The sequence below is a fragment of the Ranitomeya variabilis genome, chromosome 3, assembly GCF_051348905.1.
Source record: "Ranitomeya variabilis isolate aRanVar5 chromosome 3, aRanVar5.hap1, whole genome shotgun sequence".
Taxonomy (NCBI): Eukaryota; Metazoa; Chordata; class Amphibia; order Anura; family Dendrobatidae; genus Ranitomeya; species Ranitomeya variabilis.
In genome coordinates, this window is record NC_135234.1 from 617,882,039 (window position 1) to 617,899,071 (window position 17,033).

A 17,033-nucleotide genomic window follows, 5' to 3' on the forward strand; every position below is an offset into this window, starting at 1 on the left:
GGGCTCTCCTTGGGGTGCAGGGCTCTCCTTGGGGTGTATGCAGGGCTCTCCTTGGGGTGTATGCAGGGCTCTCCTTGGGGTGTATGCAGGGCTCCTCCTGGGGTGTATGCAGGGCTCTCCCTGGGGTGTATGCAGGGCTCTCCTTGGGGTGTATGCAGGGCTCTCCCTGGGGTGTATGCAGGGCTCTCCTTGGGGTGTATGCAGGGCTCTCCCTGGGGTGTATGCAGGGCTCTTCCTGTGGTGCAGGGCTCTCCCTGGGGTGCAGGGCTCTCCCTGGGGTGTATGCAGGGCTCTCCCTGGGGTGTATGCAGGGCTCTCCCTGGGGTGCAGGGCTCTCCCTGGGGTGTATGCAGGGCTCTCCCTGGGGTGCAGGGCTCTCCTTGGGGTGTATGCAGGGCTCTCCCTGGGGTGTATGCAGGGCTCTCCTTGGGGTGTATGCAGGGCTCTCCCTGGGGTGTATGCAGGGCTCTCCTTGGGGTGTTTGGCTCTCCCTGGGGTGTATGCAGGGCTCTCCTTGGGGTGTTTGCACGGCTCTCCCTGGGGTGCAGGGCTCTCCCTGGGGTGCAGGGCTCTCCTTGGGGTGTATGCAGGGCTCCTACTGGGGTGTATGCAGGGCTCTCCCTGGGGTGTATGCAGGGCTCTCCCTGGGGTGTATGCAGGGCTCTCCTTGGGGTGTATGCAGGGCTCTCCTTGGGGTGTATGCAGGGCTCCTCCTGGGGTGTATGCAGGGCTCTCCTTGGGGTGTATGCAGGGCTCCTCCTGGGGTGTATGCAGGGCTCTCCCTGGGGTGTATGCAGGGCTCTCCCTGGGGTTTATGCAGGGCTCCTCCTGGGGTGTATGCAGGGCTCTCCTTGGGGTGTATGCAGGGCTCTCCTTGGGGTGTATGCAGGGCTCTCCTTGGGGTGTATGCAGGGCTCTCCCTCTGCTGAGGAGTTGTCACATGTGGAGAAGTTTTGTGTGTGGCAGGAAGCAGCTTGTGAGGAAGAATTGCTGGTACCTCAGTGCAGGCAGGATATACAGCAGGGGGAGGACATGCGCCCTTTGCCTCCACACTCCAGAAGGCAGGAAACCTACAGGAAAGCTCTCGGTGCTGCTGCTGCGGCAGCTGCCTGACTCCTCCATACTGTACAGAGATACAGCCCAGACAGCGCTCGGGAGGGAAGATGGCGACGCTGGGAAGCGAGTGTCAGCCGTTCTCCAGCCTCCCGGTCAGCGCCCTGCTCCAGTCCCAGTACCCGCAGCAGCACAGCGCTGTCACTGGAGTCCCCAACTTCAGCCTGAACCTGCCCTTCAACCGGGGGCTGGAGAGAGCCCTGGAGGAGGCGGCAAACTCCGGCATCCTGAGCCTCAGTGCCAGGAAGCTGAAGGAATTCCCCAGGACTTCGGGGACCCATGATCTGTCCGACACCGTGCAGGCAGGTGAGGAGAGCGGGCGGCATTAACCCCTGGCGGGAGGGGAGGCTGGGAAGTTGGTGCCCAGTGTGGGAGATTGGTATTCTGTGTGCACAGTGCTGATGTGCCAGCCTGCAGACCATGGTGTCCCAGCCTTCCTCCAGGTAAAGGGGCATCCCAGCTCTATGGGAGTGAGTCCGAGGTGTAAGAACCATCCATATGGACAAGTGATGGCACCCAAGATGTCCAGGCCACTTATCTGCTGCCTTCTGAGCCATGAAGTGTGCCAGGCATGGCCCCAGTCCTATGTGGCCACTGATGCATCCAGCAGGGCTTATAGAGTGTGGCCAGGGCAACTACTGCCCTAGAACATGCGTGTGTCATAGTGCGCCGTCCCTACACTGGATTCCAATTAAAGGGGTTGTCTCGTCATCTTTAATGGGGAAAATTTTGCAAAGTGCCTTAAAAAAAGGTAATTTTGCAATTTACTTGTTATTTATATCATCGTTATTCTCAAGAACAGAGGGATTTTTAATTAGCTGCTCATTGCCTAGGTTACCGACCACTGCAGTTTAGCAGCAGTAGCCATACCGTGCTTTCAAGGTCTTTTCTATTGAGCTTGTAAGCGCTGCTCTGAAGCTCTCCGATGCTGTAAAGCGCCTTCTGTTTGCAGCGTTGGAGAGAGCACACTTCAGGCCACTGGCTCCACTATGTAGTTTGTCCAAAACTGTCATCAACCAACCTCCGGCAAGCAGGAAGCCGGGCGGCTTTGGAGGAGTACTCTCCTGACCAGAAGATGAGACAACCCCTTTAAGGGTATGTTTACTTGTTGAGGATGTGACTTTACTAGAGGATCTTCTCCAGAAAGCTGAAGATGACACTGCTACATTTCTGCTACAAATGTGCCCTGTGAACGCCTGAGGATGCGGATGAGGTTTCGCCCCACTCAATAGCGCTAATCCATGTGTTCTTAATCTACAAGAAGAACAAGCATGCTCTTTTATGTCAGGTTTTCTGGAGCTTTTACCTTTACATGCAGCCGATGTGAAATGTCAGTGGATTTGATTATGATTTTGGCCCTAAATCCTGTGTGAATGAAGCCTTTGCTGCAGTGGAGAGATGCTGTAAAGCTATGGCACCGGGGACTTTACATGGTCGGATATCAGAATGTCATCCCTGGACACAGCTTTCCCAGTGTCAGCAATCTTTGCCTCGCAAAAGCAGGTTGGTCGTGACCGGAGAAGAACAACGCCCCCACACATTCTTACTTGCATATAGGTATATTACGTTCTAGCTAATGTGCCCACTAGTTTTGTAATGTGCTTGTAATGCAAACAGGTTTCTCCATAGGATATACTGTATGCAGATTTAATAGTCACGTCCCATGCCAGTGATTGTGCCAGCGTGCCGTGGAACCAGTTTAGTGACAGATCTCTGCAGTCTCACACCGGCGGCAATGATAGCAGCATAATGCACTCGTCACGTCTGGATGATCTGTAGGCTAATTGTGTATCCCTGTATATAGTGATTGCTTTATGTGTAAAGTTACCGTATATAACCCATCCTGTGCCAGTGCAGGCTACAATGCAGAAATGTGAATGGCAAATAATGTCATCTGCTGAAACTGAATGAAATGGGGAAGACATTTTTCAATGTTGTTGTACAAACAGTGATTAACTCATTGGATATAGGACTTTTTAATCTTGCCCACAGCTTCGAAAAGCATTCTCAGCGCAACTCTCCGTCTTACACCACTCCTTCTCTTTCCTTGATATATGCTGATGAATTTCGTATTTTTTATTAATTTTAGATGCCTGGCCATATCTTTCTAATGCATCGTTTTCAAATGAAGATCGGCGAAACATGCCTTCTTCTGGTACTCCACTTTCCATTCATTGGATGAATGAGATACATTGAATAAATTGATAAATTGCAGCACGGGCGAGTTGTCAATTGAGCCCCCCAGCTCTCATTGAGTCCTGCATACTGGTGTTTAATAGCAAGTGGATCACATGTCAGTGTTTGCTTCTGTGCCACTTTGAAGCCAGAAAAGTTTAAAGAGAAACTAAACTTTCTTCTTGTTTTTTTTTTTTTCATATTTAGCAGGCACTTGAATTGTCCGGATCCTGAGAGCCCCCTGTGCACAATAGGTGAAGGTCTAATGATCCAGACCCCTAACCAATCTGCACACACCTCAAGTCCCTGTTAAGTAGGAAAATCAATCAAAAGGTTTAGTTACGATTTTAAAGTGTAATTTCACTTTCAGGTGAGTTTTTGGTTTCTGAATTAGCTGTCACGTTTCTACATAAGGAATTCTGGCCATTATATGACTTGCATACTGTATTTTTTAGCAGTTTTTTCACCTTCACTAGAAGCCTCAGCAGTTACTTCTTGTGCATTTCTTCTTTTAGTTCCATTCATCTTCCCCCCTGCTTTTCATGGAGTTTTATAGCAGCAGGTGTAATTTGATTTCTCACTGAAGACAGATCTGTAGACAGATTTGAGAGTGAATGATCAGTGTAGGGAACAAGTGGCTCTTAAGTAGGGAAAGAAGCATTTTTCGCCAATAAAGTACAGTATATGACAAAGTTTCTATCTTCTCTTGTACTGTTTGTATAAAAGTGTTGTTTCTATTTAGGACAAGCCTGACAATGTAACACTTGGGGGCCCCCGATTCGCAGTCTATGTTCAGCAGCCGTCATTAGTGTAGAAAATGAATGTTGTTTTGCATACAAGAAAAAAAGTTTTGTTAGCAATTTGTTTTAGGATTACACTGCTGTTTGGCACTTCATTTATTATTGATGTCTATCTGCTGTGTTTGGTAAAGATTGACATAAACATAATGATTTCCAATATCTTTGAACAGTGGACATAGAAGACAAAATCAGTATATTATTTGTGTCTCATGACGAAAATAAACGACCAGTATGTTCAATGTGTTTAATACCAAAAATGCAAAACTGCCTGCTCAACGTGTCTCATATCAGCCATACACAACCAGTATGTTCAATACACCTTGCAGTGAAAAAGGATCTGCGGTATACATCTCCTCATGTATGGCCAACACACATTCACATGATTTACAGTGTTGCAAGAATGATGTGCGCAGATCAATGCGACTGTCATAGTATCTCTATGATGTTGGAAGACGTTGCTGAATGTCAGTCAGTGACAAGTCCTATTTAAAGGGAACCTCTCATGAAATTCATGTCACCTAAACCGCTGGCAGCATGAATCAGACACTGGTTACATTGTTGCAGCCGTGGATGTTTCACTCTGAACTGCTGCATTGTTTTAGAGAAAACATACTTTGAGAAGCTGATGGGAGCTATGTGTCTCAGGTGACTAGTCCAAGAGGCAGGTCCATGGCTGGACTGGCAGGTCTCCCTCTGTATGTATAGGGCGTAGAGTGGAGCGAATTTTTCAAAATTCGGATCCGGTTACGATTGACGGCGAATATTGTATTTGCAATACACAGCCAAATGTCATTGGAGTCACTAGGAGTAGAAATGACAGAATATGTTCAGAATCAATCATCAAACATCAATTCGGCACGGATAGGGTACCAATATGGCACGAATATGGCAAATTCAGATTCGGCGAACAATTCCGAACATATTCGCTCATGTCTAATACGGAGTAACTTGTCAGTCATTGTGTGAGGGGTGGGGAGAAGACACCAGGGACTGTCCTCTGTCTAGTCATCTGAGACATATAGGTGGCAATTCATCAAAGTGTTTTCAGCAGAAAATTTGCTTAAAAATACTCTTTGGAGAGTTACCCAAAAGTTTTGCAACTTTGGGCGTGTTCACGCCATTTTGGAGCAGCCCAGTCAAAATGGGTGAAGCTGCGGAGCAGAGAGAGAGGAACGGAGCATGGCTACACCTACCCGTCAAATTCAGCACAAGGGCCGGAGTTTTGTATGTCAGAAGTTATACTCCAGTCCCTGGATGCCACTAAGAATATTCATTATGTGGCTTGCGCCTCTTAGTAAAGTTTACGCTTCATACTCCAACTAGCCCTTCATTAGAACTGGCACTCGCAACGGTAATGAATCGGCCCCATAGTTCCCGTTGGCTTTTCAATATATATGTTCTCTGAAACGCTGGAGTAGTTTAGAACAAAACATACATGGCAGCAAAAATGCAGTCAGTGTCTGGTTCCTGATGGAAAAACCACAGTATAACCAGCCCTGTGGGCGTCTTACATGGAACTGGCCACTTCCATGCAGTTATTAAAGAAGAAGACTTTTCCATTTATTTTACTTTTTGCTCCCTGGATCAGTCGTGTTCTACATCTGTTTTCATTAGTACTTTATATCATAGCTAGTTGTCTATGATCAATCAATATTTGGTTTATTCTCTTTTAATGAAACTATGATCAACAGCAGAGATAATTAATGATGATTTGAAACAGTCTTTAGGACTTTTTGTGCTTTTGCTGCATACACCGCATCCTTATTGTGTTACTTTTATTGCTTTTGAGTAAGAACCAAATTAAACAAAAGCTGTAAGTAGTAAAGTAATGTATTCACCACCAATCCTTCTTCCCATGCTGGTATTTTTAGAAGACAGGGGAAATAATGTTGATATCTTGCCTCTTTGTGGTCTGCAGGTCAGCTGCTGGTCTGTGAGTTATGTTACACATTGCCCCTGAATTGCCCAGCCTGCAGAATGTGGCTCTTCTCATTCATTCTATTTTAGGAATTTTAACAGCGTCGTTAATGAGATCTGGCGAAGTGTCCATGATACTGGATGTAATTGTGCTTATATAAGGCTCACATGAGTAGACCAAGGATGTAAATGTGGGCATAACAGGGATGAAATTATATTGTGAGGAAATTGTGCTTAAAGGGAACCTGCCACCCCCCCAGGCGTTTTTAACTAAAAGAGCCACCTTGTGCAGCAGTAATGCTGCATTCTGACAAGGTGGCTCTTTTAGTTCTGGGTGCTGTAACTGCCAAAATAATCAGTTTTATAATTTGTCCTAAATACCTTGTCTTCAGTCAGGGAGGCCGGCCTTTCCCCCCTGCAGCAGACGCCACACAGCCGTCACTCAAATCTTCTTGGCGCCGGGCACCGCCTCCTCACCGCTGTTTTGAAATGAGCCGGCGCCTGCGCTCTTTTCTCCTGCCTTGGGCAGGCGCAGTGAGCACTGCCCGTCTTTCCTCATATGCAGTCTAGTGGACTGCGCCTGTGCGGTCGCCCTGCCTGTGAATCCCTGCCCCGCAGTGTCTTCTGATTTATTCATACTACGGGGCTGGGATTAACAGGCAGGGCGGCCGCACAGGCGCAGTCCACTAGACTGCATATGAGGACGGATGGGCAGCTCTCACTGCGCCTGCCCAAGGCAGGAGAAAAGAGCGCAGGCGCCGGCTCATTTCAAAACAGCAGTGAGGAGGCGGCGCCCGGCGCCAAGAAGATTTGAGTGACGGCTGTGTGGCGTCTGAAGCAGGGGGGAAAGGCCTGCCTCCAGGACTGAAGAAAGGTATTTAGGACAAATTATAAAACTGATTATTTCGGCAGTTACAACACCCAGAACTAAAAGAGCCACCTTGTCAGAATGCAGCATTACTGCTGCACAAGGTGTGTGTGTGTGGGAGGGGGTGACAGGTTCCCTTTAAAACTTTTCACTCCCATCTTTACTAAGTATTTTTGACTCTTTACTATTCGTGATTTTTTACTTTGTCCACAAAGCAAAATCATTCAGGATCACCCCTACGTTATGCTTACACATTCAGAATTTTCCTATGACATTTATTGCTAACAGAATCCAGATACGCCAGTCGATTCGCATGAAAATAACCCCCCATGTCATTCAGTGTAGCTAATCTGCAGCTTTTTTGTTTCGCAAGCCAAGCAAGAAATTATTCTGATCAGATTTCTATGCTGCATGTGAATTGGGTGTGAAATATTTCATTCACTTGGATTGGATACAGAATATCAGAGAATTTGATGAGGATTTAGGTGTAGAATCCATATCTAAATAAATCGTGATTAAATCTTGAATTTAGCATTAGTGTCCTCCTTATCAGATAGTGCCAGTATGTAGATACACATTTAAAGAGAACCTGTCTGCAGCATTTTGCTAAAGTAAACTACAGGCATTGTTAAGTTGGCGCAGTGTTAGACGTTTTCATGAATATACCTGTTTAAAGCGAACCTGTCAGCAGGATTTTGCTAAATAAACTACAGACAGTGTCAGGTTGCCTCTGTTACACTGATTAAAATGATACCTCGGATGAAGAAATCCGTCTTGTGGTTCTTGTGTAATCAGTGTTAGATATTTTCAGTTAATGCGATGCCCCTGCTCCGGGGCAGAACTGTAGGCAGAGTCTTATCTTCCTGCTCTAAGCCAGAGAAATCAAAGAAAGACCTGACCACAGGCCGCCCCGAAGCACAAATATGTTCCTCATCATAGAGACAGAGAGAGAGACAAACTGTTTGTGCTTCGGGGCGGCCTGTGGTTAGGTCTTTCCTTGATTTCTCTGGCTTAGAGCAGGAAGATAAGACTTTGCCTACAGTCCCGCCCTGAAACACGGGCATATCATTAACTGACAACTTCTAAGGCTGCCGTCACACTAGCAGTATTTGGTCAGTATTTTACATCAGTATTTGTAAGCCAAAACCAGGCGTGGAACAATTAGAGGAAAAGTATAATAGAAACTTATGCACCACTTCTGCATTTATCACCCACTCCTGGTTTTGGCTTGCAAGTACTGATGTAAAATACTGACCAAATACTGAACGAGTGACGGCAATTTAACACTGAGTATACAAGAAAGACAAGACGGATTTCTTCACCCCACGTATCATTTTAATAAGTATAACAGCGGCAACATGACACTGTCTGTAGTTTACTTAGCTAAATCCTGCCGACAGGTTCGCTTTAAATCGGTATAATCATGAAGTACAGAGTATGATGATACATGTGACCTGTTATGTAAAGAAAAGGTCCACAGAGCACATTATACAAGGACAGTGAACCCATCAAGTTTTGGGGTCAGTGGTGCCTGGGGAACCTATCTTTGCCTGGGTTTATACTTGCAAGATCTTCCGTTCATGTACAGCAGATGTACGGACTGAATGAATGGCTCAGCGGCAATCGTGACAGCAGCATATAAGAGATAGGAAATGGGGGTAAGGTCTTCTTTTCGACATCCACGGATCCTAACCATCTGAATGCTATTGGCATCTTCATGGCAGCTGTGAGGCCTTGCTGAACGTGTCTGCAATGTTTCTATATCTGGTGCTGGGGATTCGCAAGAGAGAGGTAATTTTACCATATATTGCTATACTAGATGGAGGCCCGATGCTGTCGCATCAGGAGGGTGGTGACGTCCTGATGGGGGGCAGGCTTTGCAGCACTGAGATTCTCCCATATAATACTGCATAAATTTTGATTGTGGCCCCATAAGATACTCCATAGAAAATGTGCCCCATATAATGCTGCATAAAGGTGGATTATGACCCCATAAGATGCTGCATAGAAAACGTGCCCCATATAATGCTGCATAATGGTTGGTTATGGCCCTATAAGATGCTCCATAGAAACACGTGCCCCATAAGCTGCTGCTGCGATAAAAAAAAAAAGACATACTCACCTCTTGTCCTGAGCAGGCCCCTGGCACTTGCGATATTCACCTGTCCGCGTTCCACTGCCGCGCACTAAACATGTCATCACGCCCTCTGACCTGAACGTCACAGCCAGAGGACGTGGAAGACGGAGCGGCACGCTGTGGTGGAATGGGGACAGGTGAATATCAGAATGCTCACCCTCCCCCGTTATACTCACCTGCTCCCGGCGCGGTCCCTGGCAGCTTCTCATTGACAGATGGTCTCCGGGAGCCGGCAGCTTCTTCCTATGTTCAGCGGTCACATCGTACCGCTGAACACAGGAAGAAGCTGCCAGCGCCAGAAAAGAAGGGACATACAGAGACGCGCCGGGAGAAGGTGAGTATGATGGACAGCTGCGGCTCCCCCGCCGACCTGGAAGGTCCAGCGATGACCCGCTGGTGGTACTGCACAAGGGCCTGGTACCACCAGCGGGTGCCATATTGGAATACCCATCACTTGGGTATTCCAATATGGCGGTTGGCATACTTCCGCTGCGGCGCGGTGGATTGTGGGATTCAAGGATGTCCAGACGGAAGTGGATGACAGACAATTTAAGGCAATTATATAAATAGATTACAGTATTGCAGTGTATTGAGAAAGTGATCACAGGTTCAAGTCCCCCAGGTAAATGAAGAAAAAAAAAAAAAATTAAGTAAAAATGAAAAAACTTCAGCTCGTACCGTGCAAAAATGGTGTATAAATATATATAGCAGATTTGTTTCAGAATTATCTGTGACTGTCTCATTAGTGTGAATGGCGTTTGCAGAAATCGATGCATATGCTGCAGTACCATTCAGGAGAATGCAGCTGATTTTCAGTCCTACAAATGTCTGTTACAGATCTCTTCTGTTCCAGATCTCTTCTGTTACAGATCTCCCTTGTGTGAATGTAATCACTACAGTAATAGCAGCCTTCTGGCTTATTGTCTCCCGGGATTTGTCCAGACCTGCGATAGACAGCAGCGGTGCGCCCCGGCCATCCTGTATCTGTGTCTGGCTTTTAGACTACATATGTAGTGTGGTAATATATCAGTTCTGTTAACTGTGCTGTGGTTCAAGCACAAGCTTCTACGTATGATACACATAGGCCTTCATTTCTTAAGATCGCTAATCACTAATTAGTATTATTTTTTTTATGCAGAGGTTTTTTAAATTTGCCTTGAAAAATGGTACCAATATGTATAGAGTCAACCTTTAGTCTTCATTGATGAAATACTGTGACAGGTGGTATCAGTCCGTGCAATCACATGAGAAAAGATTGGGACATCATCATCCATCACTGTGTCTCTGATCGACCATCCGCATGGGGAATACAATGGGGTTGTGATTCTAGGGTGATCGTGAAAGTGTGTGCAGTGCACACTGATATGATTTGGCAGTCTGCAGTCACTATTGAGTGACTGTCAGCTTTTCATTTCATCACGGACAACCCCTTTAAATACTTATTGAACTATTGTACTTTCCTCTGTTATTTTGGCACGTCACATCAGGCCTCTCCACAAGTCCTACAATATTAGTCTCCTGCACCCTGGGATGCCATGGCCGATACACCCAAGGCCGATACATCGAACTCCCAACAGAAGTCCCAACTGACACTTAGAGGGAAAATCACCTGTTCTGCTCACATAATAAAGGATATTATTGAGAAACTAGATGGTGGCCCGATTCTAACGCATCGGGTATTCTAGAATGCACAGCCACGTAGTATATAACACAGGCCACGCAGTATATAACACAGCCCACGCAGTATATAACACAGCCACGTAGTATATAGCACAGCCCACGTAGTATATAGCACAGCCACATAGTATATAACACAGCCGACGTATATAGCATAGCCATGTAGTATATTGCACAGCTACGTAGTATATAACAGCCCACGCAGTATATAACACAGCCCAAGAAAGTATATAACACAGCCACATAGTATATAGCACAGCCCACATAGTATTTAGCACAGGCACGTAGTATATAGCACAGCCCACACATTATATAACACAGGCACGTAGTATATTGCACAGGCATGTAGTATATAGCACAGCCCACGTAGTATATAACACAGCCCACGCAGTATATAACACAGCCCATGCAGTATATAACACAGCCCATGCAGTATATAACACAGGCCACGTAGTATATAGCAATGTGGGCACCATATCCCTGTTAAAAAAACAATTAAAATAAAAAATAGTTATATACTCACCTTCCGTCGGTCCCGGATCCAGCCGAGGCCTTTACCGATGCTCCTCGCGATGCTCCGTTCCCAGTAATGCCTACCGGCAATAACCCATGATCATATAGCGGTCTCGCGAGAATGCGCAATGCATTCTTGGGACTGGAGCGCGAGGAGCGGGAAAGGCTGCGGCGGACTTCGGAAGGTGAGAATATAATGGTTTTTTTTTTAATTATTATTTTTAACATTCTATGTTTTTACTATTGATACTGCATAGTCAACATCAATAGTAAAAAGTGAAGCGGTGTTTAATCCCGCCCCAACATCGCTGATTGGTCATGACCAGCCGTGACCAATCAGCGACCCAGGATTTCCGTTACAGACAGACGGAAGTTAGAAACAGACGGAAGTACCCCTTAGGTAATTATATATATAGATATTCGAGCAGATCATCAGGATACAAACAAGCAGATTAAACGTGTTATCGCATTATGGAGGACAGATCCTGTGGCAATGGAGGCTAATAAGAGATCCCTGGAGGGGGGTCATGATTAGGGGGCGGCACATGATTAATGCTGTATGTTCACAAAGCGGAGACCTCATTATGATAGACAATGGATGAGATAACAGGTGACTTTCACATCACCTATCTCATGCCATGCTATCGGCTTTATCGTCGTACCCTTCACCTGCACTGCCAGTACGTGTAGGTTATGGTTCTAAAGCTTTTTATGCTTGGATAAATAATCCAAAGGATGTTTTTGTGTGTTCTGTTCATAACTCACCACATAGTTGTTGAGCTGTGAAATTCCAGCCGGCCTTGATTTCCTTCCAAGTCCAGAGCTGAGCATCCTTTTATAACAGCGATGTGGGTGTATTCTGATTCCTTCTCGCTGTATGAAAGAGACTCCGTGCATGTAAGGAAACGCTGAGGATTGTTTTTAACTGCAGCTGGAAAACTCCCTGAATTAAACAGGAAAACCTCCTGTGAAGTTATATTATTTTTCTCTAGATAAGTATTGAAAGGGAACTATATTTACATCTACTGTAAAAATGATTATTATAAATACTAAAATCACGTACTTAAAAAAAAAAAAAAAATAGAATATCAGAATGATTTGTCTTCATAACATTCATTTTATATTGTGTTTTCCTGCCAAAAGTAAAAGAGTTATTCCTGCAACCAGAATAATTTTGCAAAACAGCATCTGCAGGACTATTGTTAAACCCCTTCACCCCAAAGCCTGTTTTCACCTTCATGACTAGGCCAAATTTTACAATTCTGCCCATGTGGTAATAACTCTGGAACGCTTCAACAGATCTCAGTGATTCCAGTGATTCTGAGATTGTTTTTCGTGACATATTGTACTTCATGATAGTGGTAACATTTCGTAGATATGACTTGCGTTTCTTTGTGAAAAAATCCAAAATTTGGCAAAAATTTAGCAATTTTCAAACTTATAATTTTTATGCCCTTAAATAAGAAGTTATGTCACACTAAATAGTTCTAAATAACATTTCTCACATGTCTACTTTACATCAGCACAATTTTTTTAATATTTTTTTTTTAGAAAGTTAGGCCAGGTTCACATTACATTTTTTGCGTCCGCTAGACGGACTACGTTGCACCACGGCATAACGCGGTGTAACATAGTCCGTTAACACCGCCATTAAGTCCAATATCGGACGCATCGCTAGCGCACGCCCACAATGGGCGTGCGCTAGCGATGTGCCGTCATTGAGTGATGGACCCTGGGACGCGCGCTGCAGCGTTTCCGGGTCCGTCACTGCTAGCGCAGATAGAGCATCTACTAGCTCTATCTGCGCTAGCTCGACGACATATCAGCACTTGCGTTAACAGCAGCCCTTTAACGCATGTGTTGAACGGGCTGCTGTTAATGTAATGTGAACCTGGCCTTAGAAGGGTTAAAGTTGAACAGCGGTTTTTCATTTTAACAACAAAATTTACAAAATCTTTTTTTTTAGGGATCACCGCACATTTGGAGTGACTTTGAGAAGTCAGTATGACAGAAAAGTGACACCATCCTAAAAACTGCACCCCTCAAGGTGCTTAAAACCATATTCAAGAAGTGTATTAAACTGCCGGTGCTTCACAGAAATTAATGGATTTTTGAAGGGAAAAAATTTACATTTAACTTTTTCTTACAGAAATTTTACTTTAGACCCCCAGTTTTTTATTTTCACAAGGTTAACAGGTGAAAATGGATCAGCATGCCGATACCTTATATGTGGGGGAAAAGTACTTTTTGGGCGCACAGCAGGGCTCAGAAGGAAAGGAGCGCCATTTGACTTTTTTAATGCAAAATTTGCTGGAATAATTAGCGCATGCCATGATGCATTTAGAGAGCCCCTGATGTGCCTAAAGAGTGGAAACCTGTCACAAGTGATCCCATTTTGGAACCTAGACCCCTCAAGGATGTATTGTGAGCACTTTGAACCACCAGGTGCTTCACAGAAGTTTATAACGTTGAGCTGTGAAAATAAAAAAAATACATTTTCCCACAAAAATGTCCTTTTAGCCCCAGTGTTATTTTCACAAAAGTCGCAAGAGAACATTGACCCCAAAACCTGTTGTGCAATTTCTCCTGAGTATGCCAATACTAGTATGTGGGGTGCACGGCAGTGCTCAGAAAGGAAGGAATGACGGTTTGAAATGCAGACTTTGATGGAATGGTCTGCCGGTGTCATATTGCGTTTGGAGAGCCCCTAATGTGCCTAAACAATGTAAACCCCCCTACAAATGAACCCATTTTGCAATCTAGACCCCTCAAGGAGTTTATCTAGATGTGTGGTGAGCACCTTCCACCCACAGATGCTTCACAAAATTTTACAATGTCTATCTGTGAAAATGAGAAAAAAATATTTTTCCCACAAAAATGTTGTTCTAGCCCCAATTTTTTTCATTTTCACAAGGATAGCAGGAGAAAATGGACGCCAAAATTTGTGTAATTTCTCCTGATTACACTGATAACCCATATGTGGTCGAAAACTACTTTTGAGGCACAGCGCACAGCTCAGAAGGAAAGGGGCACCAAATTGGAGTAAAGATTTTGATGGACTGGTTTGAGGGTGCTATGTCAAATTGGCAAAGCCACTGAGATGCCAGAATAGCAGAAATCCCCACATAAGTCATTTTATAAACTAAACCTCTCAATCAACTACTCTAGGGGTGCAGTGATCATATTGACAACGCAGGTGTGTCACAGAATTTTATACTATTGGGCAGTGAAGAAAAAATACGGTAATTAAATTTTTACCACCAAAATTTTGTTTTAGCCCCAGATTTTACATTTTCACAGTCGGAAGTGAATGATTTAAATTTAGTAGCCAGCATAAGTACATGTGGGGGTTGACTGGTTGCTAGGGAATCCCCACATGTACTTATGCTGGCTAATAGATGTAAATCATTCAGCTGCGGCGATGAAAACTAAATCTCCCGAGTACAAATTCTCGGAGGACACCCGAGCGTGCTCAGGAAATCTCGAGTACCGAGTATATACGCTCATCACTACTGCTTAGCCATACTCTGGAGGGATGGAGTGCTATTTGCCTCCTGGAGCGCAGATTTTCCTAGAAAAGTTTGCAGACTCCGTATACAGAGCCCCTAAGTGATTAGACAACTATATTATTTGGGTTGGTGCGATTACAACGATACCAGAATTATATCGAGTTTTTTATATTTGGCTGCTGTCACACACTAAAATACGCTTTTTATTGTGCATCCCCTTATTTTGATAGCTATCATTTTTCCATATTTCGACAGAGTCATGTGAGGGCTTGTTTATTTTTGGACTAGTTGACGGCTTTATTGGTACCATTTTCAGTCATATGACATTTTTTGATCGCTTTGTATTCTGATTTTTGGGAGGTAAAATGAACAATAACCAGCAATTCAAGAATTGTTTTTATTTTTTATTTTTTAATGCCATTCCACATGTGGTAAAATTGAGAAGGCAACTTTATTCTTCGGGTCAGCACGATTACAGCGATACCAGATTAATATTTTTTTTTATGTTTTGACGCTTCTACACAATAAAAACTACAAAATAGAAAAAAAATATTATTTTTGCATCGCTTTATTCTGAGAGCAATAACTTTTTTATTTTTCTGCTGATGGAACTGTATAGCCACGTGTTCTTTTGCGGGACAAGATGACTTTTTCAGCAACATTTCAGTACATTTTATGTACATTAATATTTTTGATCGAGTTTTAATCCACTTTTTGTTCGGTGGTATGATAATAGAGAATCATTTTTGCATCTTTTTTTATTTTTTATAGTTTACATTGAAGGGGTTAACTCCTTTTTGGAAGTGCATTTGAACAGCAAGGTGGATTGCTGTTGAGGGGAAATAGAGATAAAAAAAAATAAAAATATTTAAATCTTCAGCATAGCGAGTGTGAGCGAGCTGAGTGTTTCCTGAGCGTAAGTGTGAACGGCGGTAAGTGTGACTTGTGATTCAGTGACTTTGGAATCAGGGAGTTTCCAAGGGAGGAATTTGCTGAATTGCTGTCTGTTTTTTATTAATACTTTGTATTTATTTTTTATTTAACGTTTGTGTGGTGCAATCCCCATTAGGAAATGTGCTCCACTATTGTTAATGCCATCCAGTGCACATCTTGCCACATTTGTGCAGTCCTTGATCAGCCGGTCGAGGGTGCATACTGCTGTGCGAGATGTGAGCACGTTGTGCATTTGGAAACCCAGATTCTGAATCTAAATGTGCAGCTGGCAACACTGAGATCCATAGACAATATGGAAAGGAGTCTTCTACTCACTGAGCAGACGCTCAATGGGATAGATGAGGGGGAGGATGGTAGGATGGAGCTGCAGGACAGTGAGGATGTTAGCTGGGTTACAGTTAGAAAGCAGGTTAGAGGGTAGAGTGTCAGGGAGGCTAGTCCTGATCTGGCACACCCCAATAATTTTTCCAAAGTTGGCAGATGAGAGGGGTGCCAGTACAGGGGTAGCACTGCTGCAGCCAGGCATGTCCTCTGAAAGCCGGAGGAGTGACTGCTCCAGTAAGGGGGGAAATAGGAGAGCAGGGCAGGCCAGACAGGTGCTGGTAGTGGGGGACTCAATTATTAGGGGAACAGATAGGGCAATCTGTCACAAAGACAGGGATCGTCGAACGGTGTGCTGCCTACCTGGCGCTCGAGTCCGACACATCGCTGATCAGGTGGACAGATTACTGGGAGGGGCTGGTGAGGACCCAGCAGTCATGGTGCACATTGGCACAAATGACAAAGTTAGAGGTAGGTGGAAGGTCCTTAAAGATGATTTCAGGGAATTAGGCTGCAAGCTGAAAGCAAGGACCTCCAACGTGGTATTTTCTGAAATACTACCTGTACCACGTGCCACGCCAGAGAGGCAACGGGAGATTAGGGAGGTTAATAAGTGGCTCAAGAATTGGTGTAGGAAGGAGGGGTTTGGGTTCCTGCAGAACTGGGCCGACTTCTCAATTGGCTACAGGCTCTACGCTAGGGACGGGCTGCACCTCAATGGGGAAGGTGCAGCTGTGCTGGGGGAGAAAATGGCTAGAAGGCTGGAGGAGTGTTTAAACTAGGGATTGGGGGGGAGGGTATTCAATTAATAGGAGGGGAAGATAGGGCAGATAGAGACCTGGGCACAAACAAGGAAGTTGGGGGTGGCGGTGGCATGGGGGGTGGGGTTAGAACAGTTAATAATTTAAGAAAGAATAGAGGTACAGAGAGGAACATCAAGTGCATGTATACTAATGCCAGAAGCCTCGCCAACAAAATGGACGAATTAGAACTAATGTTGTTGGAGCATAATTATGACATGGTCTGGATATCTGAAACATGGCTGCATG

General features: G+C 44.8%; 1 protein-coding gene across 7 annotated transcripts in view; it reads left to right on the forward strand.

Annotated features, from left to right (window-relative positions):
- Positions 1 to 935: 935 nt before the first annotated feature.
- LRCH1 (leucine rich repeats and calponin homology domain containing 1) overlaps positions 936 to 17,033 on the forward strand; it is a 326,296-nt gene continuing 310,198 nt past the window's right edge. For 4 of the 7 annotated variants that reach the window (XM_077297387.1, XM_077297385.1, XM_077297382.1 and 1 more), the window contains exon 1: positions 1,017 to 1,419. In XM_077297387.1, the coding sequence (XP_077153502.1) occupies positions 1,164 to 1,419 (256 nt within the window). In that variant the 5' untranslated portion in view covers positions 1,017 to 1,163. Of the gene's footprint in view, positions 1,420 to 2,533; positions 2,671 to 17,033 lie in introns of those variants that run through there. The other 3 variants (XM_077297384.1, XM_077297389.1, XM_077297388.1) reach the window with 3 other exon arrangements.